Source organism: Alligator sinensis, unplaced genomic scaffold (assembly GCF_000455745.1).
Source record: "Alligator sinensis unplaced genomic scaffold, ASM45574v1 scaffold707_1, whole genome shotgun sequence".
Taxonomy (NCBI): domain Eukaryota; kingdom Metazoa; phylum Chordata; order Crocodylia; family Alligatoridae; genus Alligator; species Alligator sinensis.
The window spans coordinates 2,250,259-2,265,305 of NW_005842065.1; the positions used below are offsets into that span (position 1 = coordinate 2,250,259).

At 60.5% G+C, this 15,047-nt stretch overlaps 1 protein-coding gene across 4 annotated transcripts in view; it reads left to right on the forward strand.

Moving 5' to 3' along the window:
• The window catches only part of DNMT1 (DNA methyltransferase 1), a 15,502-nt gene extending 461 nt beyond the window's left edge, over nucleotides 1-15,041 (forward strand). Inside the window, exons 1-34 of one of the 4 annotated variants that reach the window (XM_006023510.2) lie at nucleotides 7-31; nucleotides 2,687-2,729; nucleotides 3,038-3,145; nucleotides 3,232-3,505; nucleotides 3,608-3,680; nucleotides 3,912-4,002; nucleotides 4,133-4,173; nucleotides 4,457-4,508; nucleotides 4,678-4,761; nucleotides 4,864-4,973; nucleotides 5,239-5,357; nucleotides 5,709-5,801; nucleotides 5,906-6,057; nucleotides 6,312-6,499; nucleotides 6,664-6,853; nucleotides 7,079-7,176; nucleotides 7,434-7,581; nucleotides 7,804-7,919; nucleotides 8,309-8,510; nucleotides 8,852-8,985; nucleotides 9,412-9,585; nucleotides 9,817-10,038; nucleotides 10,362-10,554; nucleotides 10,784-10,874; nucleotides 11,366-11,500; nucleotides 11,578-11,860; nucleotides 12,282-12,423; nucleotides 12,648-12,814; nucleotides 13,016-13,193; nucleotides 13,330-13,525; nucleotides 13,721-13,884; nucleotides 14,139-14,255; nucleotides 14,445-14,535; nucleotides 14,808-15,041. In XM_006023510.2, coding sequence (XP_006023572.2) covers nucleotides 3,400-3,505; nucleotides 3,608-3,680; nucleotides 3,912-4,002; nucleotides 4,133-4,173; nucleotides 4,457-4,508; nucleotides 4,678-4,761; nucleotides 4,864-4,973; nucleotides 5,239-5,357; nucleotides 5,709-5,801; nucleotides 5,906-6,057; nucleotides 6,312-6,499; nucleotides 6,664-6,853; nucleotides 7,079-7,176; nucleotides 7,434-7,581; nucleotides 7,804-7,919; nucleotides 8,309-8,510; nucleotides 8,852-8,985; nucleotides 9,412-9,585; nucleotides 9,817-10,038; nucleotides 10,362-10,554; nucleotides 10,784-10,874; nucleotides 11,366-11,500; nucleotides 11,578-11,860; nucleotides 12,282-12,423; nucleotides 12,648-12,814; nucleotides 13,016-13,193; nucleotides 13,330-13,525; nucleotides 13,721-13,884; nucleotides 14,139-14,255; nucleotides 14,445-14,535; nucleotides 14,808-14,845 — 4,188 coding nt within the window. In that variant the 5' untranslated portion in view covers nucleotides 7-31; nucleotides 2,687-2,729; nucleotides 3,038-3,145; nucleotides 3,232-3,399 and the 3' untranslated portion in view covers nucleotides 14,846-15,041. Of the gene's footprint in view, nucleotides 1-6; nucleotides 32-1,672; nucleotides 1,840-2,686; nucleotides 2,730-3,037; nucleotides 3,146-3,231; nucleotides 3,506-3,607; nucleotides 3,681-3,911; nucleotides 4,003-4,132; nucleotides 4,174-4,456; nucleotides 4,509-4,677; nucleotides 4,762-4,863; nucleotides 4,974-5,238; nucleotides 5,358-5,708; nucleotides 5,802-5,905; nucleotides 6,058-6,311; nucleotides 6,500-6,663; nucleotides 6,854-7,078; nucleotides 7,177-7,433; nucleotides 7,582-7,803; nucleotides 7,920-8,308; nucleotides 8,511-8,851; nucleotides 8,986-9,411; nucleotides 9,586-9,816; nucleotides 10,039-10,361; nucleotides 10,555-10,783; nucleotides 10,875-11,365; nucleotides 11,501-11,577; nucleotides 11,861-12,281; nucleotides 12,424-12,647; nucleotides 12,815-13,015; nucleotides 13,194-13,329; nucleotides 13,526-13,720; nucleotides 13,885-14,138; nucleotides 14,256-14,444; nucleotides 14,536-14,807 lie in introns of those variants that run through there. The other 3 variants (XM_025203976.1, XM_025203977.1, XM_025203978.1) reach the window with 3 other exon arrangements.
• The last annotated feature ends 6 nt before the right edge of the window (nucleotides 15,042-15,047 follow it).

The window sequence follows — 15,047 nt, forward strand, 5'->3', positions numbered from 1 at the left end:
CGCCCGCGCTGCCCGCCGCGCTCCGCCGCCGGTGAGTGCCGGGCCCCGAATCGGGACCCCCGCGCTCAGGACCCGGGCCCGGCCTCCCCTCGGGCCGGGGCTCTCTGCGCCCAGGATCGGGTCCCCCGGGGTCTGGCCCCCCGCCCTGACTCCTGCATCGTGCCCCCGGGGCCGGGACGCACCCCCAGGATCAGGCCCTTCGCTTCAGCAGGGTCACCCCTGCCTCGGGGTCACCCCCGCCAGGCGCCTGGCCCCACGTGCTGCCCCGGGGCTGTGTCGGGGTGTGCTGTGTCGGCCTGGCTGGCGGCGGGGTGCAGCCCTGGCACAGGGGCACGTCCTGGAGCTGTGGGAGGGGGTAGCCTGGTCCCGACTGCTTTGAGCTGTGCCCCCTGCCCCCCCAGCCGTTTGGGACAGGAAGTGGCGCCGTGTCCCATCACCTGGTGGCAGGGCTGGGGGGGGAGCTGCAGCTGCGCTGGACACTCCCGCCATCCTGGCATGGGCGGGGGGGCAGACATGGCGCCACCGCCGCCCCCACCCAGCAGGACCCTGCTCACAGGCACTCCCGCCAACCGCGCCTGTGATCATTCCCCCAGCAGCTGCCTTTGTCTTGGTGCTGGGGCAGCCCGCGGGGCCCCTCAGCTTGGCAGCCGGGCCACCTTGAGCCCCTCATTTCCCCAGGCTGCAGTGGGGGGAGGGGCAGGGGGCTGAGGACAGTCCCAGATGTCCCGTTCTCCCTCACTGCACACGAGGAGCTGGCCTCAGAGTTCGGCAGCACTTGGTTTGGAGTTAGCTTGGCGCTGTCTCCCAGCCCAGAGGCCTGAATCGCACAGCCGGGGCCATGCCAGGGACAGACTGGGGCCCTCTGCGTCCAGCCACAGGGCAGGGTGAGCGCCAGCCCGGGTGGGCCGTCCAACTGGCAAGGCTGGTGGTGGCAGCAGCGGCACCGGGAGCTGCACGTGGCGCGCGCTTCCTGTAAGGCTGCTTTGCCTCACTACCATTGTCCAGCCGGCACCGCTGAACGGGAGCAGTAGGGGCATCTCTGCTGCCTCCCCATGCTCGACCACGGAGCAGCCCCCAGGCAGCCTTGGCAAGTCAGACCAGGGCTGCCCGGGCCCCATCACACCTCTTCCGGCCAGGCAGTCCTGCAGCCCTGGCACTGAGCACAGCCCCCATCCTCCTCGGGTTCCCTGCATGGCTCCTCTCCTGGTGAAGGGGGTGGGACATAGGACCTGCTGTCTCCCCCTGCCCCCCCCACCTACTGGGGCCAGGCGTCTGCGGTGGGCTGTGCTGCTTGGCCCATCTGCAGAGCTGCTGGCAGGGCAGGGGCAGGGGCCGGGTGCAGGCGCGGTGGGGAGTGCGCGGGAACGGGGAGCCCACGTGGCCTCAGTGGCCGCCGGCACACACCCGCTCCCTGTGGGCCGTCTGCCAACTGGGCCCCTGGGCAGTCAGGCAAGGGCCCAGGGCGTCACCGCTGTGCAGAGGAGGTGGTATCGTGGGAGCCTTCCAAGGAGGGAATGCGGGAGCTGATCCGAGGGCAGCAGGGAGCGCCATGGCGCCTGAGTGAGGAGAGATTGGGGCGCTGGCATCCCCGCTGCTGGGCCCGCCTGTGAGAGCAGTCGATGCTCCTCCCCTTTGGCCTGTCCCTGCCGGGCTCTGCGGGGCAGACCTTGTTCCCCACATGCCCTGGATGGACTGCATCACAACACAGCGAGTGGCGCTGGCCCCTCGCGTCCTGTCCTCTGCCAGACAGAGGTGCTCCATGGTGCTCTCCCCATACGGAGGCAAAGCCTGGGCAGGCCAGGGCCTGGGCCTCTTCCTGCCTTCCCTCGCAGGAGCCTTGTGAGTTCGTGTGCCCCTGCAGCCACTGCCTGGTCTCCTTGTTTGTCCCTGCCAGGCACAGCCACAGCCTGTAACCTCATTGTGTGTGCCCTTAGTACCCATCCCTAGCACATAGGGGAGTTCCACCCAGGCCCAGGCACTGGCACTGTCCTGTGCTCATCCTGGTGCTCCTTGTCTGGCCTTTGTTGCTGCTGCAGTGGGATCTCAGTCTCTCTGATGGCAGCCCCAGACTTGCAGGCCCTTGGCCCTGACCATGGGGGTTTGTGGAGCTGCAGTAGGGTAGGAAGCGTGTGTTGTAGCCGGGAGCTGTCCTAGAGGGACCAAAAAGTCCCATGGTGTTGCACTAGCTTGTGTTGGCCTCTTCTGGCCAGGGCAACCCCCTCAGGAGGGAGATGGGCTAAAGTTCGTTTTTTAAGTGAGCAAATGCTGTGGAAGCCCGAGCTCCCAGGCCATGTTGCAAGTTTTCCTTTCGTGTCCAAGAGTGGGACCTGGGGTTTCCACAAAGAAGCCCAGTCTCCATGCTTGTCACCCTGGCTTGTTTACAAAGCATCACTTCCTGCATCTCCCAAGTGATCAGGACCCGTCATGCAGTTGGAAGCAGCCTCAGTCCTGTTTTCTATCAGTCTCCAGTGGGACTTAGGAGCTCCCCATGTGGCATCAGTCCAGTCTGGGCTGCCAGCACTGGCAGGGCACAGACCTCTGTGGGAGGTGTTCCCTATCCCTTTTCCTGCTAGTGTGCCTGGGAAATCTGCCCTGCTACTTCCAGCAGGTTTGCAGAGAAGCATGAGATTGTTACCTGGGGGAGTGAAACACCTGGGGATGTGACAGCAGCTTATCTGTCTTGCAGGCTTCAGGACCTAGAGAAGGATGAAGATGGCCTAAGTGAGAAGGTAGGGCTCTGCTGTCATCCCTATGCTTTTCTGCCTGATAGGAGCCTTAGTCCCATTCACACCTACTTCTGTGAATATCACTACAAGCTGTCCTGAGATTTCATTGCGTTCTCTGCAGGGGCTTTCAGTCCTGTGCCCACAACTGTTCTGTGCTGCAAGCTGCTAGTCATGCAGCAACAGACGGGCAGGATGGAGATCATGGGGCAACCTGTGACTTCCCTCAGGTGCCCCAGGAGACCTGTGGGGGGCAAAGGTGACTGTGATGGCTTATTCCCAGCAAAGTACTCTCCTCCTCTCTGTCCCTGCAGGAATGTGTGCGTGAGAAGTTGAGCCTGGTCCATGGCTTCTTGCAGGCAGATGTGCAGAACCAGCTGCATGACCTTGAGACCCAACTGCTCCAAAAGGAGCTCTCGGAGGTGGGCAGTAGCTGCGTGGCCACGGGGCATGGGTTGGGGAAGGTCTGGGGCAGGTCATGCTGAGTGCACTTTGCCTTGCTTTGCAGGAGGGCTACCTGGCCCTGGTGAAGGCCGTGCTGCGCCAGGAGCTTTCAGTAGGGAATGGGGACACTGCAGTGCTCGGCCAGAAGTCCAATGGGTGCTCGGAGAACGGCACCTATGGCAGTGATGAGGACTCCGAGCGGGCTGGCCCTGAGGGGGAGGAGGACAGTGCCATGGAGCTGGAGGAAGCCACAGCTCCCTCCTCTTCCTCCTTCTCCTTGGGGCCTGCAGCAAAGGCTCGCAAGGCACGGAGGAGCAAATCCAACGGCGAGAGCAAAAGTAACTCCTGAGCTGCCCTTGCCCCTGCCCTTGCTCCTGCCCCTCTCCCCCATCACCCCACCTCCCTGCCCGGTGCCAATGACACGCCCTTTCCTTTGCCAGAGTCCCCCGGCAGTGCCAGGGTCACACGGAGCTCTGGCCGGCAGCCCACCATCCTGGCCATGTTTGCCAAAGGGTCAGTACATTGTGTGCACGCCACCCCCCCCGGAATATCCTCTCCCCTCCCCCGCCCCCCAAAACTTTCCTTTCTCTTCCCCATGTGGTTTTGCCTGGCTGCCCGGGGTGTTCAGAGTCCCTGTGAAGGTGACTAGGCTGGGTCCTGGCAGCATGGGGCTGCCTTCACCACATGGCCAGCTTTGTTAGAAGCCAATGCCCTCCAGTCCAATCATGCCTTTGCCCCCTGCAGATCGAACAAGCGCAAGTCAGATGAGGTGAATGGAGAAGTGAAGCAGGAGATGAGCACAGAGCAGGAGGAGGAAGAGGAGCCAGATGAAAAGGTGCACAGGGGAAGGGCTTGCTGGAGTTATGACAGAGGGTGGTCAGACTGCGGTGGAGACAGAGCTTCGGGCTGACCAGGTTACTGTGGGGCCCCCCTGCTCTGACACTGCTTTCTCTCATCCTCTTCAGGAGCAGGATGAAAAAAGAGTTAAAATTGAAACCAAAGAAGGGTAAGAGCAGCTGATGGCCCCCTAGCATCCAAGCACCTGGCTGGTTTCTGCACTTGTGTTCAACCATCTCAGGCTCCATGCTGTGTGGTCCTGGACATGGGCACCTGGCTTTTACCATCTCTGGAAGCACAGCAGGAGTCTGGGCAGTGCCTGGGGCTGCCCATCCCTGCTGGACAGGGAGTGTGAACACTAGCCCTCAGGTCTGGGCCTGTGGGAGCAACTCGGCTTGGTTGTGTTTGACCCCCTACCTTCTGTCCTTGCCCCTCCTGTGTTTTGTGCCCAGGTCTGAGATAAAAGATGAAGTGACTCAGGTTAAAACACTGCCGCCCGCTAGAGTAAGTAGGGGTGAATACACAGATCCTGTCTGTGCAGAGTGTGAGGGTTTGGGGTGACTGGTCCCCTGGGGGGCTGGCCTGGCTCGGCCTGGAGTGGCGGGGAGGACTCATACATGATAGTGATGCTGAGGCTGTTGACTCATGACATCTTGTGTTGTCTCCCTGGCAGACCACACCCCCCAAGTGTGTCGACTGCCGGCAGTATCTAGATGACCCCGATCTCAAGTTCTTCCAGGGGGATCCCGCTGATGCAGTAAGAACCTTGTGGCTCGTTGGGTGGGCTCAAGCTTGTGGCCATGGGGCTGGGAGCTGGAGCTAAAAGTGGCATGTGCATGCCTCCCTCCTTTCACTTCAGCTGGAGGAGCCAGAGATGCTGACGGATGAGCGCTTGTCCATCTTCGACGCCAACGAGGACGGGTTTGAAAGTTATGAGGACCTGCCCCAGCACAAAGTCACCTCCTTCAGGTAAGCCCCATCCAAGTGCTGAGTTACAGCTGACGGATGCTGCATGCCCATGGAAGCAGCACCTGTGAGTGTTGGGTGTCAGTCCTCTCTGCCCTAGCTGGGGAAACACATGGTGGTTCCAGGCTGGCCTGGGATGGGTCAGGGCAGGACTTGGCCTGGGGGATGGTTGGGATCTAGCATTGAGACATTGTTGGCTATAACATGGTTGGGGCATTGGATTGGGGTGCTATGGGAAAACAGCCTGTTCTCTTGCCATCCAACACAGTGTCTATGATAAGAAAGGGCATTTGTGCCCGTTCGACACGGGGTTGATTGAGCGCAACATCGAGCTGTATTTCAGTGGCGTTGTGAAGCCCATCTATGACGACAACCCCTGCCTGGATGGTGAGCACCCTTCATGGGACGCCCCTGCACATGCATCTCCGGGGTCCAACCAGAGCCTTGAGGCCTTCATGGCTGCATCCCATTAGCCTGGGCTCCTGGCAGGGATGGTGGTACTACCTTTGGTGAAGCAGTTTGTGGGGGCTGAGATGGGGCAGTCTCTAAAGCAGTGGGGCTCTGGCTGGGCCAGCATTTGTGGCGCACAGACCTGTGCTGAATGTTGGCTGCTCTCTGAGTGGCTGCAGTCAGAATTGGCTCAGGCCCTCTGATCCCTTAATCCTCCTGGTGCCAGTGGGACAGGGGGCGGAAATCATCCCTTCCCTGCTCACCAAGGCTCCCCATTCCCTTGTGCAGGTGGCGTGAGAGCCAAGAAGCTGGGCCCCATCAACGCCTGGTGGATCACGGGCTTCGATGGAGGAGAGAAGGCTTTGATCGGCTTCACAACAGGTAGGTGTGTGAGGAGCTAGCCAGCGAGGCCTGTCTTTTGCCCCTGGCACTGCGGCCAGCCCACGGGCTGTCACTGATGCCCTGCGTGCTCTCCCTGTGCTCAGCCTTTGCAGACTACATCCTGATGGAGCCCAGTGAGGAGTATGCACCCACCTTTGCCCTGATGCAGGAGAAGATCTACATGAGCAAGATCGTGGTGGAGTTCCTGCAGAACAACCCTGACGTCAGTTATGAGGACCTGCTCAACAAGATCGAGGTGTGGCCCTGGCCCTCGCTGGCCCCCTTGCACCAGACTACCTAGACCCTAGTTGCCCCAGCCCTTCCCACTCTTGCCCTTCTGCTGCTGGAGCAGGGTTTGGCCTCAGGGAACAAACTGCCAGCCCAAGCATCTGTGGTTACTCACAGTGGTCATAGACCAAGCCAGGGGTAGGAGGGGAGTTGGGGGCCTCAGATGTCCAGCTGCAAGGTAGCCAGTGACGCTCCCCCCACCTCCTTCCTATGTCCCTGCAGACGACGGTGCCCCCAGCTGGGCTGAATTTCAACCGCTTCACGGAGGACTCGCTGCTGCGGCACGCGCAGTTTGTGGTGGAGCAGGTGGAAAGCTACGATGAGGCAGGGGACAGTGACGAGCCGCCTGTCCTTATCACGCCCTGTATGCGAGACCTTATCAAGCTGGCTGGGGTCACGCTGGGGAAGAGGTGGGATATAGCTGGGGAGAAGATAAGCAGGGGTGGGCTGGGGCATCCCCATGCTGTGCAACGAATGGAACTCCTCGCTGTCGTCCTGTGAGCTGGGGCCAGGAGCGGGAGCTGAAACCCCCTCCTGCCCCAGTTGCTGCCCCTAACCTAGCTTTCGGTGGCAGGCGGGCTGCACGGAGGCAGGCCATCCGGCATCCCACCAAGATTGACAAAGACAAGGGTCCTACCAAGGCCACCACCACCAAGCTGGTCTACCTCATCTTCGACACCTTCTTCTCGGAGCAGATTGAGAAGAACGAGAAGGAGGATGACAAGGAGAACGCCATGAAGCGCCGGCGCTGCGGCGTCTGTGAGGTACAGGGCTGGGGCCACAGTAAGGCACCTTTCTTTTCCCCACCCAGAGCTGGGAGCCAGTCACCTGGCAAAGGGAAAGACCCAGTGCCACTCTGGGCTTTGTGCCACATGTGAGTTCTTCCCTGTCCAGAGCCGCAGGCTCCCCAGGCCCCTCTGGCCCCAACTGTCCCCTTTGCTGCCAGCATGATCCCACGGCCCCCTACTCAGCCACCCCCTTCTCCCCAGGTTTGCCAGCAGCCGGAGTGTGGGAAGTGCAAGGCCTGCCAGAACATGGTGAAATTTGGTGGCAGTGGGCGGAGCAAGCAGGCCTGCCTGCAGCGGAGGTGAGCAGAGCCTGGGGCAGAGTAGTGGGGCAGGAGAATGCAGGACTGCTTGGGCTTGGTCTTGGTCTGCCCGGGAGCAGGCAGCTAGGACCCAGCTGAGCACCTTGGTCCCATGCAGCCAGCTCCAGTAGCTGCTGGGGAGGGTGGAAGAGACAAGCTCAGCTGTGTTCTGGGGATGAGGGAGGGGGAGGGCTGCTCCTGGACAGAGTTAGGGGGGTCCTCATTGTGGGTCACTAGCTGTCCCACTGCCCTCCCAGGTGCCCCAACCTGGCTGTGCGGGAGGCCGATGAAGACGAAGAGGTGGACGACAACATACCTGAGATGCCATCACCTAAGAAGATGCTGCAGGGCAGGAAGAAGAAGCAAAACAAGAGCCGCATCTCCTGGGTGGGGGAGCCCATCAAGGTGAGAGGAAGGGCGCAGAAGGGCTGGCCTCTGCCTTCCTGCTGCCACAGGGCTGATGGGGTGGTACCTCAGTGTGATCAGGTGGTGATATCTGCAGCAGTGTGACTACAGCACTGGGTCCCATCTGTGGTTGGGTGGCACTGCTGAGGACTGGGACCATGGTGGCCATGAGCATGTACTGGTTGCTCTGGCATCTTCCTGACTTCGAGCCTCTGCCTGCAGAGTGATGCCAAGAAGGACTATTACCAGAAGGTGTGCATTGACTCGGAGACCCTGGAGGTGGGCGACTGCGTCTCCGTGAGCCCTGACGACCCCACCAAGCCCCTGTACCTTGCCAGGTGTGTCAGGGCCAGGCTGAGGGAGGGGCCTGGGTGGCATCGGGACAACTTATGGGTCTCCTGTCCATGGGGCGGAGTGGGCTCCCCTTCTCCTGCTGCTGTTGCCATAAATCCCAGAGGCCTTGGAATGGTTCCAGGCCTGTTATGCTGAACATGGCATGCACCTTCGAGGAGTGCCCTGAAGGTCTTGTCCCAGACAGTCCAGGGCAAGTGGGCACAGGGGAAGTGAGCTGCCCACAGTCTTCCAGTTGGGCAGCATCACTTCCCCTGTGCTGCCTTTTGGCCCAGGGTCTCTGAGCTTCATGAGGGTGCCTGGGCCCTTTCCTCTTCTTGATAGTATCAAGATGGCACTAACTTGGCCCCTGCACCTCTCCCCCCATCCCCTGCAGGGTGACGGCACTGTGGGAGGACAGCAGTGGGCAGATGTTCCATGCCCACTGGTTCTGTCGAGGCAGTGATACCGTACTGGGGGCGACCTCGGACCCGCTGGAGCTCTTCCTAGTAGACGAGTGTGAGGACATGCAGCTCTCCTACATCCATGGCAAAGTGAACGTCATCTACAAGCAACCCTCGGAAAACTGGGCCAGGGAGGTGGGCATGGCACCCTCTGCTCCGGGTTGGGGAAGGGTCTGCTCTGGAGGGAGATGGCTGGCTGAGCTCATGTCCTGGTGCTTTGAGCCCCAGAGAGGTAAGGGAAAGGATCCAGGAGTCACTTGCTCCAAGCCTCCCAGCAGAGCAACAGCAGCTGTGGGGGCAAAGAAGCCAGGCATCCGGTGTCCCACTGCAGTTGCCTGTCCCCCGACTGTCTTGCTTTAACGAATGAATAAAACCTAAGTTGTGGCCAGTTGCTGCTGGGGAGCTCTGAAAGGGCTCCCTGATGCCACCATTGGGGCAAAAGCTGGCAGGTTCCGTGACCCTGCATGTCCCCGCAGGGGGGGCTGGACGTGGAGATCAAGATGGTGGAAGATGACGGCAGAACCTACTTCTACCAGATGTGGTACGACCAGGAGTACTCGCGGTTTGAGTCCCCGCCCAAGACCCAGCCCTCTGAAGACAACAAGTACAAGTGAGGGCACAGGGTGGGGTGGAGCAGCTGGTAGGGGTGGCTGGAAGCCAGCTGGAACCCAAAGGCCTCTCTAGGGAGGTTGACATGGAGCCATGAGTTACCCAAATCCCCCAGCACTGCCATCATGCATGTGTGTTGCTCAGCTTCAGGATGGCACCACAATGGGCTCTGTGTGGGCATAGAGCCCTGGCCCTGTTGGCCCTGTGCCTCTGGTTTCCAAGTGGGGCTGCCTGAGTGATTTGAGCACAGTGGCGGCGTAGCGGATGTTGTGTTAGGAGCTGTACTTGCAGAAGGCGGTCACTCCCCTGAACAAGCGAACAAGCCCCAGACTCCTTCCACCCATCCGTCTGCCCATGGCATCCTCTTTCCCCACCCCTCTGCTTGGTCCTGCCCTCTCCCGCTCAGCCTGTGGCCTCTGTCCACCAGATTCTGCATGAGCTGCACACGGCTGGACGAGGTACGTCAAAAGGAGATCCCCCGGACAGCTGAGCCCCAGGAGGAGCTGGATGGGAAGATGTTCTATGGTGTAGCCAGCAAGAATGGTGTACAATACCGTGTGGGCGATGGCATCTACCTGTTGCCTGATGCCTTCTCCTTCAGGTGGGTGACTGGGATAGGGGTAGGGGCTAAACAGGGCAGGTCTTCCCTTGCCCGTAAAGTAGCCCATAAGAGAGCCAGGTGTGTGCCCCAGACCAAGTCAGGTTGGTTGGGTTAGGCAGGAGGGGGTCTACATGGGGCTGTCCCTTGGGACAGGTGGGACAGCAATCCAGTCTCCCCTGCCCTAGGCCAGGGGTCCTTAACTCTGGCTCTGCTCCCCCTCCCCCAACCCAGCATGAAGCCGGCCAGCCCAGCCAAGCGCTCCAAGAAAGAGGCAGTGGATGAGGAGCTATACCCAGAGCATTACCGCAAGTACTCAGAATACATCAAGGGCAGCAACCAGGACGCGCCCGACCCCTTCCGTGTGGGCCGCATCAAGGAGATCTTCTGTCACATGCGAAGCAATGGCAAGCCCAATGAAGCAGATATCAAGCTGCGCCTCTACAAGTTCTACAGGTGAGTGGGCTCGTGGGTCAGACAGGAGCTGTAGAGGACCCCATGGGGAGCCAGGGCTGCCTCCAGCATGCCCAGGAGCAGAGGTCATGTGCCGCACAGGTGAATACCGGCCTTGGTTTAATTCATATTGGGGTGACATGGCCAAGCTTTTCTCTGGCTCGCTCCCTGCTGGCTTAAATCCACCACAGGGGCAGGAAAGCCAAGCTCTGTCCTCCAAGGAGCCTGACCAGGGGGAAGGTGGAAGCACAGCCATGGTGCGAGGGGCATGGTCTTTCCCCCAGTCATCCTCCCCACCATCCTGGGCTAATATGTGATCCCTGCAGGCCCGAAAACACCCACAAGTCCATGAAGGCCAGCTACCACTCGGACATTAATCTGCTGTACTGGAGTGATGAGGAAGCCACAGTGGATTTCCGGGCGGTGCAGGGGCGCTGCACCGTGGTATATGGGGAGGACCTGACTGAGAGCATCCAGGACTACTCGGCCAATGGCCTTGACCGCTTTTACTTTCTGGAGGTAATGTGCACGCAAGTCCAGGGACCATCACCGCTGGGGCTGTAGGAGAACAGCTGTCCAGTGTCATGCAGGGGCTGCCCTGAGCCTTGGGCCTCGCCACCCACCTGCTGCCCAACCTGGCTCAGGGTTTGGAAGCTTTGGTACCTATGAGCACCACATCCCAGCCGTGACTTGAGGGGCAGATGGTGCCAACCAGACGAGTGCAGCTCTGGCCCCTACTTTCCTCCAGGCTTACAACGCGAAGACCAAGAGCTTTGAGGACCCCCCCAACCACGCCCGCAGCTCCGGGAACAAGGGCAAGGGCAAAGGGAAAGGCAAAGGTAGTTTCATGTTGTGGCTGCTCTGGGCTGTCTTGCTTCTTGGTCACAGCTGCCCCTGGCCTCTGCAGGGAATTTTGGGAGATGGGATGGAGCATTGGACTTGCCTGGGTGGATTTGAGTGAAGGTTTGTACCAGAACCTGCATCATCTCTCAGGAGCCTGGGACCAAACTTGCTCCTCCCCGAGGCAGGAAGCAGCTTTCCTCAGAGCAACACTGTGAGGGGCTAGCAAATCCCCATCGCAGCCCAAGCCCCTGATGCTGGTGCCTGCCCCAGGAAGCCATGTGTTGGCATCCGCTAGGCCCCCATTCATGCTGGCAACTCGGCCCTCCCTTATCAGCATCCTCTCTGCTGGTGGTCAGCCAGGCAGGGAAAGGGCATGACTCCAGGTGGCTTTGGGGCTGGAGATGAGACAAGGAGGCTGAGAGGTCCTTGGGTGAAGTGAGGGGTCGGAGGTCCACCTTTTCTGAGAGTCTCTCCCCTCCCCTTGCAGGTAAAGGCAAAGGCAAGTCACCGTCAGCCTCAGAGCAGAATGAGCAGGAGCCAGCTGAGGCAAAGCTGCCCAAGCTGCGCACCCTTGATGTCTTCTCTGGTTGTGGGGGCCTCTCTGAGGGCTTCCACCAAGCGGGTGAGTGGTGGAGGACTGGGAGTGGCGGGAGGAATCTCTACACATCCCACCCAGCCTGACCTCCATGCTGCCTCCAGGAGTCTCGGAGACACTGTGGGCCATTGAGATGTGGGAGCCAGCAGCCCAGGCCTTCCGCCTGAACAATCCGGGCAGCACAGTATTCACGGAGGACTGCAATGTGTTGCTGAAGCTGGTGATGGCCGGCGAGAAGACCAACACTCTGGGCCAGAAGCTGCCACAGAAAGGCGATGTGGAGCTACTGTGCGGTGGCCCCCCCTGCCAGGGCTTCAGCGGCATGAACCGCTTCAACTCCCGCACCTACTCCAAGTTCAAGAATTCCCTTGTTGTCTCCTTCCTCAGGTGGGGGGGCACTGAGGCTCTCCTGGGGTGAGGTGGATGGGAGGAAGGAGTCTCCAAGCTCCAGCCCGAGAGAGACTGGAAGGGGACAGATGTAGCATGTCCCTCGCAGTCCCAGCACAGCTGCCAGCAGTGCATCTGAGTCTGCAGCACAGGAAGGTCCATGTGGCATGAGAGCTTGGCCTGGGGAGAGCCCCATGGCCCTAGCCCCTGCACACTGCACCCATGGCCTAGCATCGCCCTGGGGCCTCCTGTATAACAACTGAGCTGGACCCCTTGGTGTTGTAAGGGTCCCTGGCACTGTATGAGCCCAGAGGTGCTTGGGGGGGTGGCAGGGTGTGGGGGCAGGTGAGGCTACTCACTGGTAATGGGTCCCGGCCCAGTCTCCCTGCTGCACTGTCCCTGCTCCCACCTGTCCCTACAGCTACTGTGACTACTTCCGGCCCCGCTTCTTCCTGCTGGAGAACGTGCGCAACTTTGTTTCCTTCAAGCGCTCCATGGTGCTCAAGCTCACGCTACGCTGCCTCGTGCGCATGGGCTACCAGTGCACCTTCGGCGTGCTGCAGGTAGGAGTCTGGGGCCTGAGCAGCACTGGCAGGGCTCCATGAGGCTGCCCTGGGTAGAGGCTCTGTCAGGTTCGAGGCCCTTCTGCTTGGGGCATAGGCTTGGGTGGAGATGTCATGTGTCCGCTCAGGCACCTGCTTCCTTAGGGGGTGAGTGGGTGTGATGTGTAGGGGTGGAAGAGCCCAATGCCCTGCTGGAGCTGGCTCTGGATGCCCCCTCCCCACAGGCCGGCCAGTATGGTGTGGCCCAGACGCGCCGGAGAGCCATTGTCTTGGCTGCGGCCCCCGGAGAGAAGCTGCCTATGTTCCCTGAGCCACTGCATGTGTTTGCGCCCCGTGCCTGCCAGCTCAGTGTTGTGGTGGATGACAAGAAGTTTGTGAGCAATATCACCAGGTGAATGTGGGTGGCCATGGGGGCGGGTGGAGTGGGATGGGGCCCACGGAACCAGTGCAGATGCTCCTGATTTCCCTGGATATCCAGGGAAGGGCATGGCAGGTCCATAGCATGGCACCTTCCCCAAGTCAGAGTTGTGGGGCTGAGGGCAGTTAAGCCATGACTGGTTGCCTGACTGGCCCCTCAACCCCTCCGCCACAGGACGTACTCTGGCCCCTTCCGCACCATCACGGTCCGGGACACCATGTCTGACCTGCCCGAGATCAGGAACGGGGCCTCAGCACTAGAGATCTCATACAATGGGGAGCCCCAGTCCTGGTTCCAGCGGCAGATCCGGGGCTCTCAATATCAGCCCATCCTCAGGGACCACATCTGCAAGGTGAGGACTTTTTGGGTAGCTGTGGTTGTGGGGCAGTGTCTGGGGGTCACTCAGACCAGAAGCCCTGTGTGGGATGGTGCTGGGCAGCTAGTGTCAGGCTGCGGGAAGGTAACAGGGCTCGCACTCGCTGCTGCAGGACATGAGTGCACTGGTAGCGGCTCGAATGAGGCATATCCCCCTGGCACCTGGCTCAGACTGGCGTGACCTGCCCAACATCGAGGTACGGCTGTCGGACGGCACCAGCACCCGCAAGCTGCGCTACACGCACCACGAGAAGAAGAATGGGCGCAGCAGCACTGGCGCACTGCGGGGTGTCTGCTCCTGTGCCGAAGGTACTGGGGGTGGGCAAAAAGCAGACGGGGCTCTGGCCCCATGCCCATCTTGGCTTAGGGGCAGGTGCAGGAGGCCTATCTTGGCTTAGAGGCTGCTTGGCAGGGACAAGGGCTACTCCCTGGTTTTCTGCAGGTGTCTGTGCCCTCTGCCTTAGGCAGCCCAACCCAAGTATGTGCTGCTTTTCCACCTCCCAGGGAAGCCTTGTGACTCTGCGGACCGGCAGTTCAACACGCTTATCCCTTGGTGTCTGCCCCACACGGGCAACAGGCACAATCACTGGGCCGGGCTGTATGGGCGCCTTGAGTGGGATGGCTTCTTCAGCACCACGGTCACCAACCCCGAACCCATGGGCAAACAGGTGCGTGTGGTGGTACCTGGGCAAGCAAGGGTGGGAGAGACTGGGATGTAGTCCCTGTGGGGCTGAGAATTGCCCTTCCATGGCCCATGAATGCAGCAGGAGGCCTCCAAGCCTTGGCCCTTGCCCTGGGGTGACCACAGGGCAATTTGCACAGGGGCAGGTGCTGCTGGGCAAGGTGCAGTACCTCTCCTCCACAGCCCTGGCTCCGGGGCTGCCTGCCTTGTGGCTGACCCCCATCTCCCATCCCCCCACAGGGCCGTGTGCTACACCCTGAGCAGCACCGCGTGGTGAGCGTGCGGGAGTGTGCACGGTCCCAGGGCTTTCCTGACACCTACAGACTGTTCGGGAACATCCTTGACAAGCACAGACAGGTGGGTGCCTCAGATTCTCCCTCCCCATGGTGTTGTGCCCCTGCCCCCTGCAAAGGTTGTCAGTGACACAGTTGCCGAGTGGCCACTGACACTGTGACAGCTGAGCTGCTGCTGCAGAAGCCTCAGGCACCAGAACTGCAGGCAGGGCAGAGTGTGGGTGAGCTCACAGTCCCACATTCCTCTTTACAGGTTGGTAATGCAGTGCCTCCACCACTAGCCAAGGCCATCGGACTGGAGATCAAGATGTGCCGGTTGGCCAAGATGAAAGAGGAAGCCATGGGTACATGCAGCACTGGGTTGAGGGGGAACACCCCTGGGCTTGGGTGGGTGGCCATAAAACTTTGCGGCTGCTGTCCATGTTCTCTGAGGGCAGGACTGCAGCTTCCAGGTCTGCCCACAAAATTACACGTCCCTTTGAAAAGTCTTTCCTCTGGTCTGGGGCTTCTGTGGGCTTGAGGGATTAGGGGGGCTGGCTGGCACCAGAGCCAGTCCCCGGTGGTGGCCATGCCCAGGCCTCACCTGCTGCCTCACTGGCCTGACCTCTTTCCACAGAGAGCAGCAAAGTGGAGAAGATGGAAATTGCGGACTGACACGTTGCCCTCCCATCTCCTTCTCCAGCTCCAGGACTCCCAAACATGCACTGATTTTTGTTTCGTTTTGTTCTGTTCCTTGTTTTGGTCCGACATGCTGAGTCTGTTGTTCAGCTGTACCCGTGAGCAGTGTTCGTCTCCCCGGCCAAGCTCAAGGGCTGTCTGTGACGGTTGCATTCTCAACTAATCATTTTAGTGATCA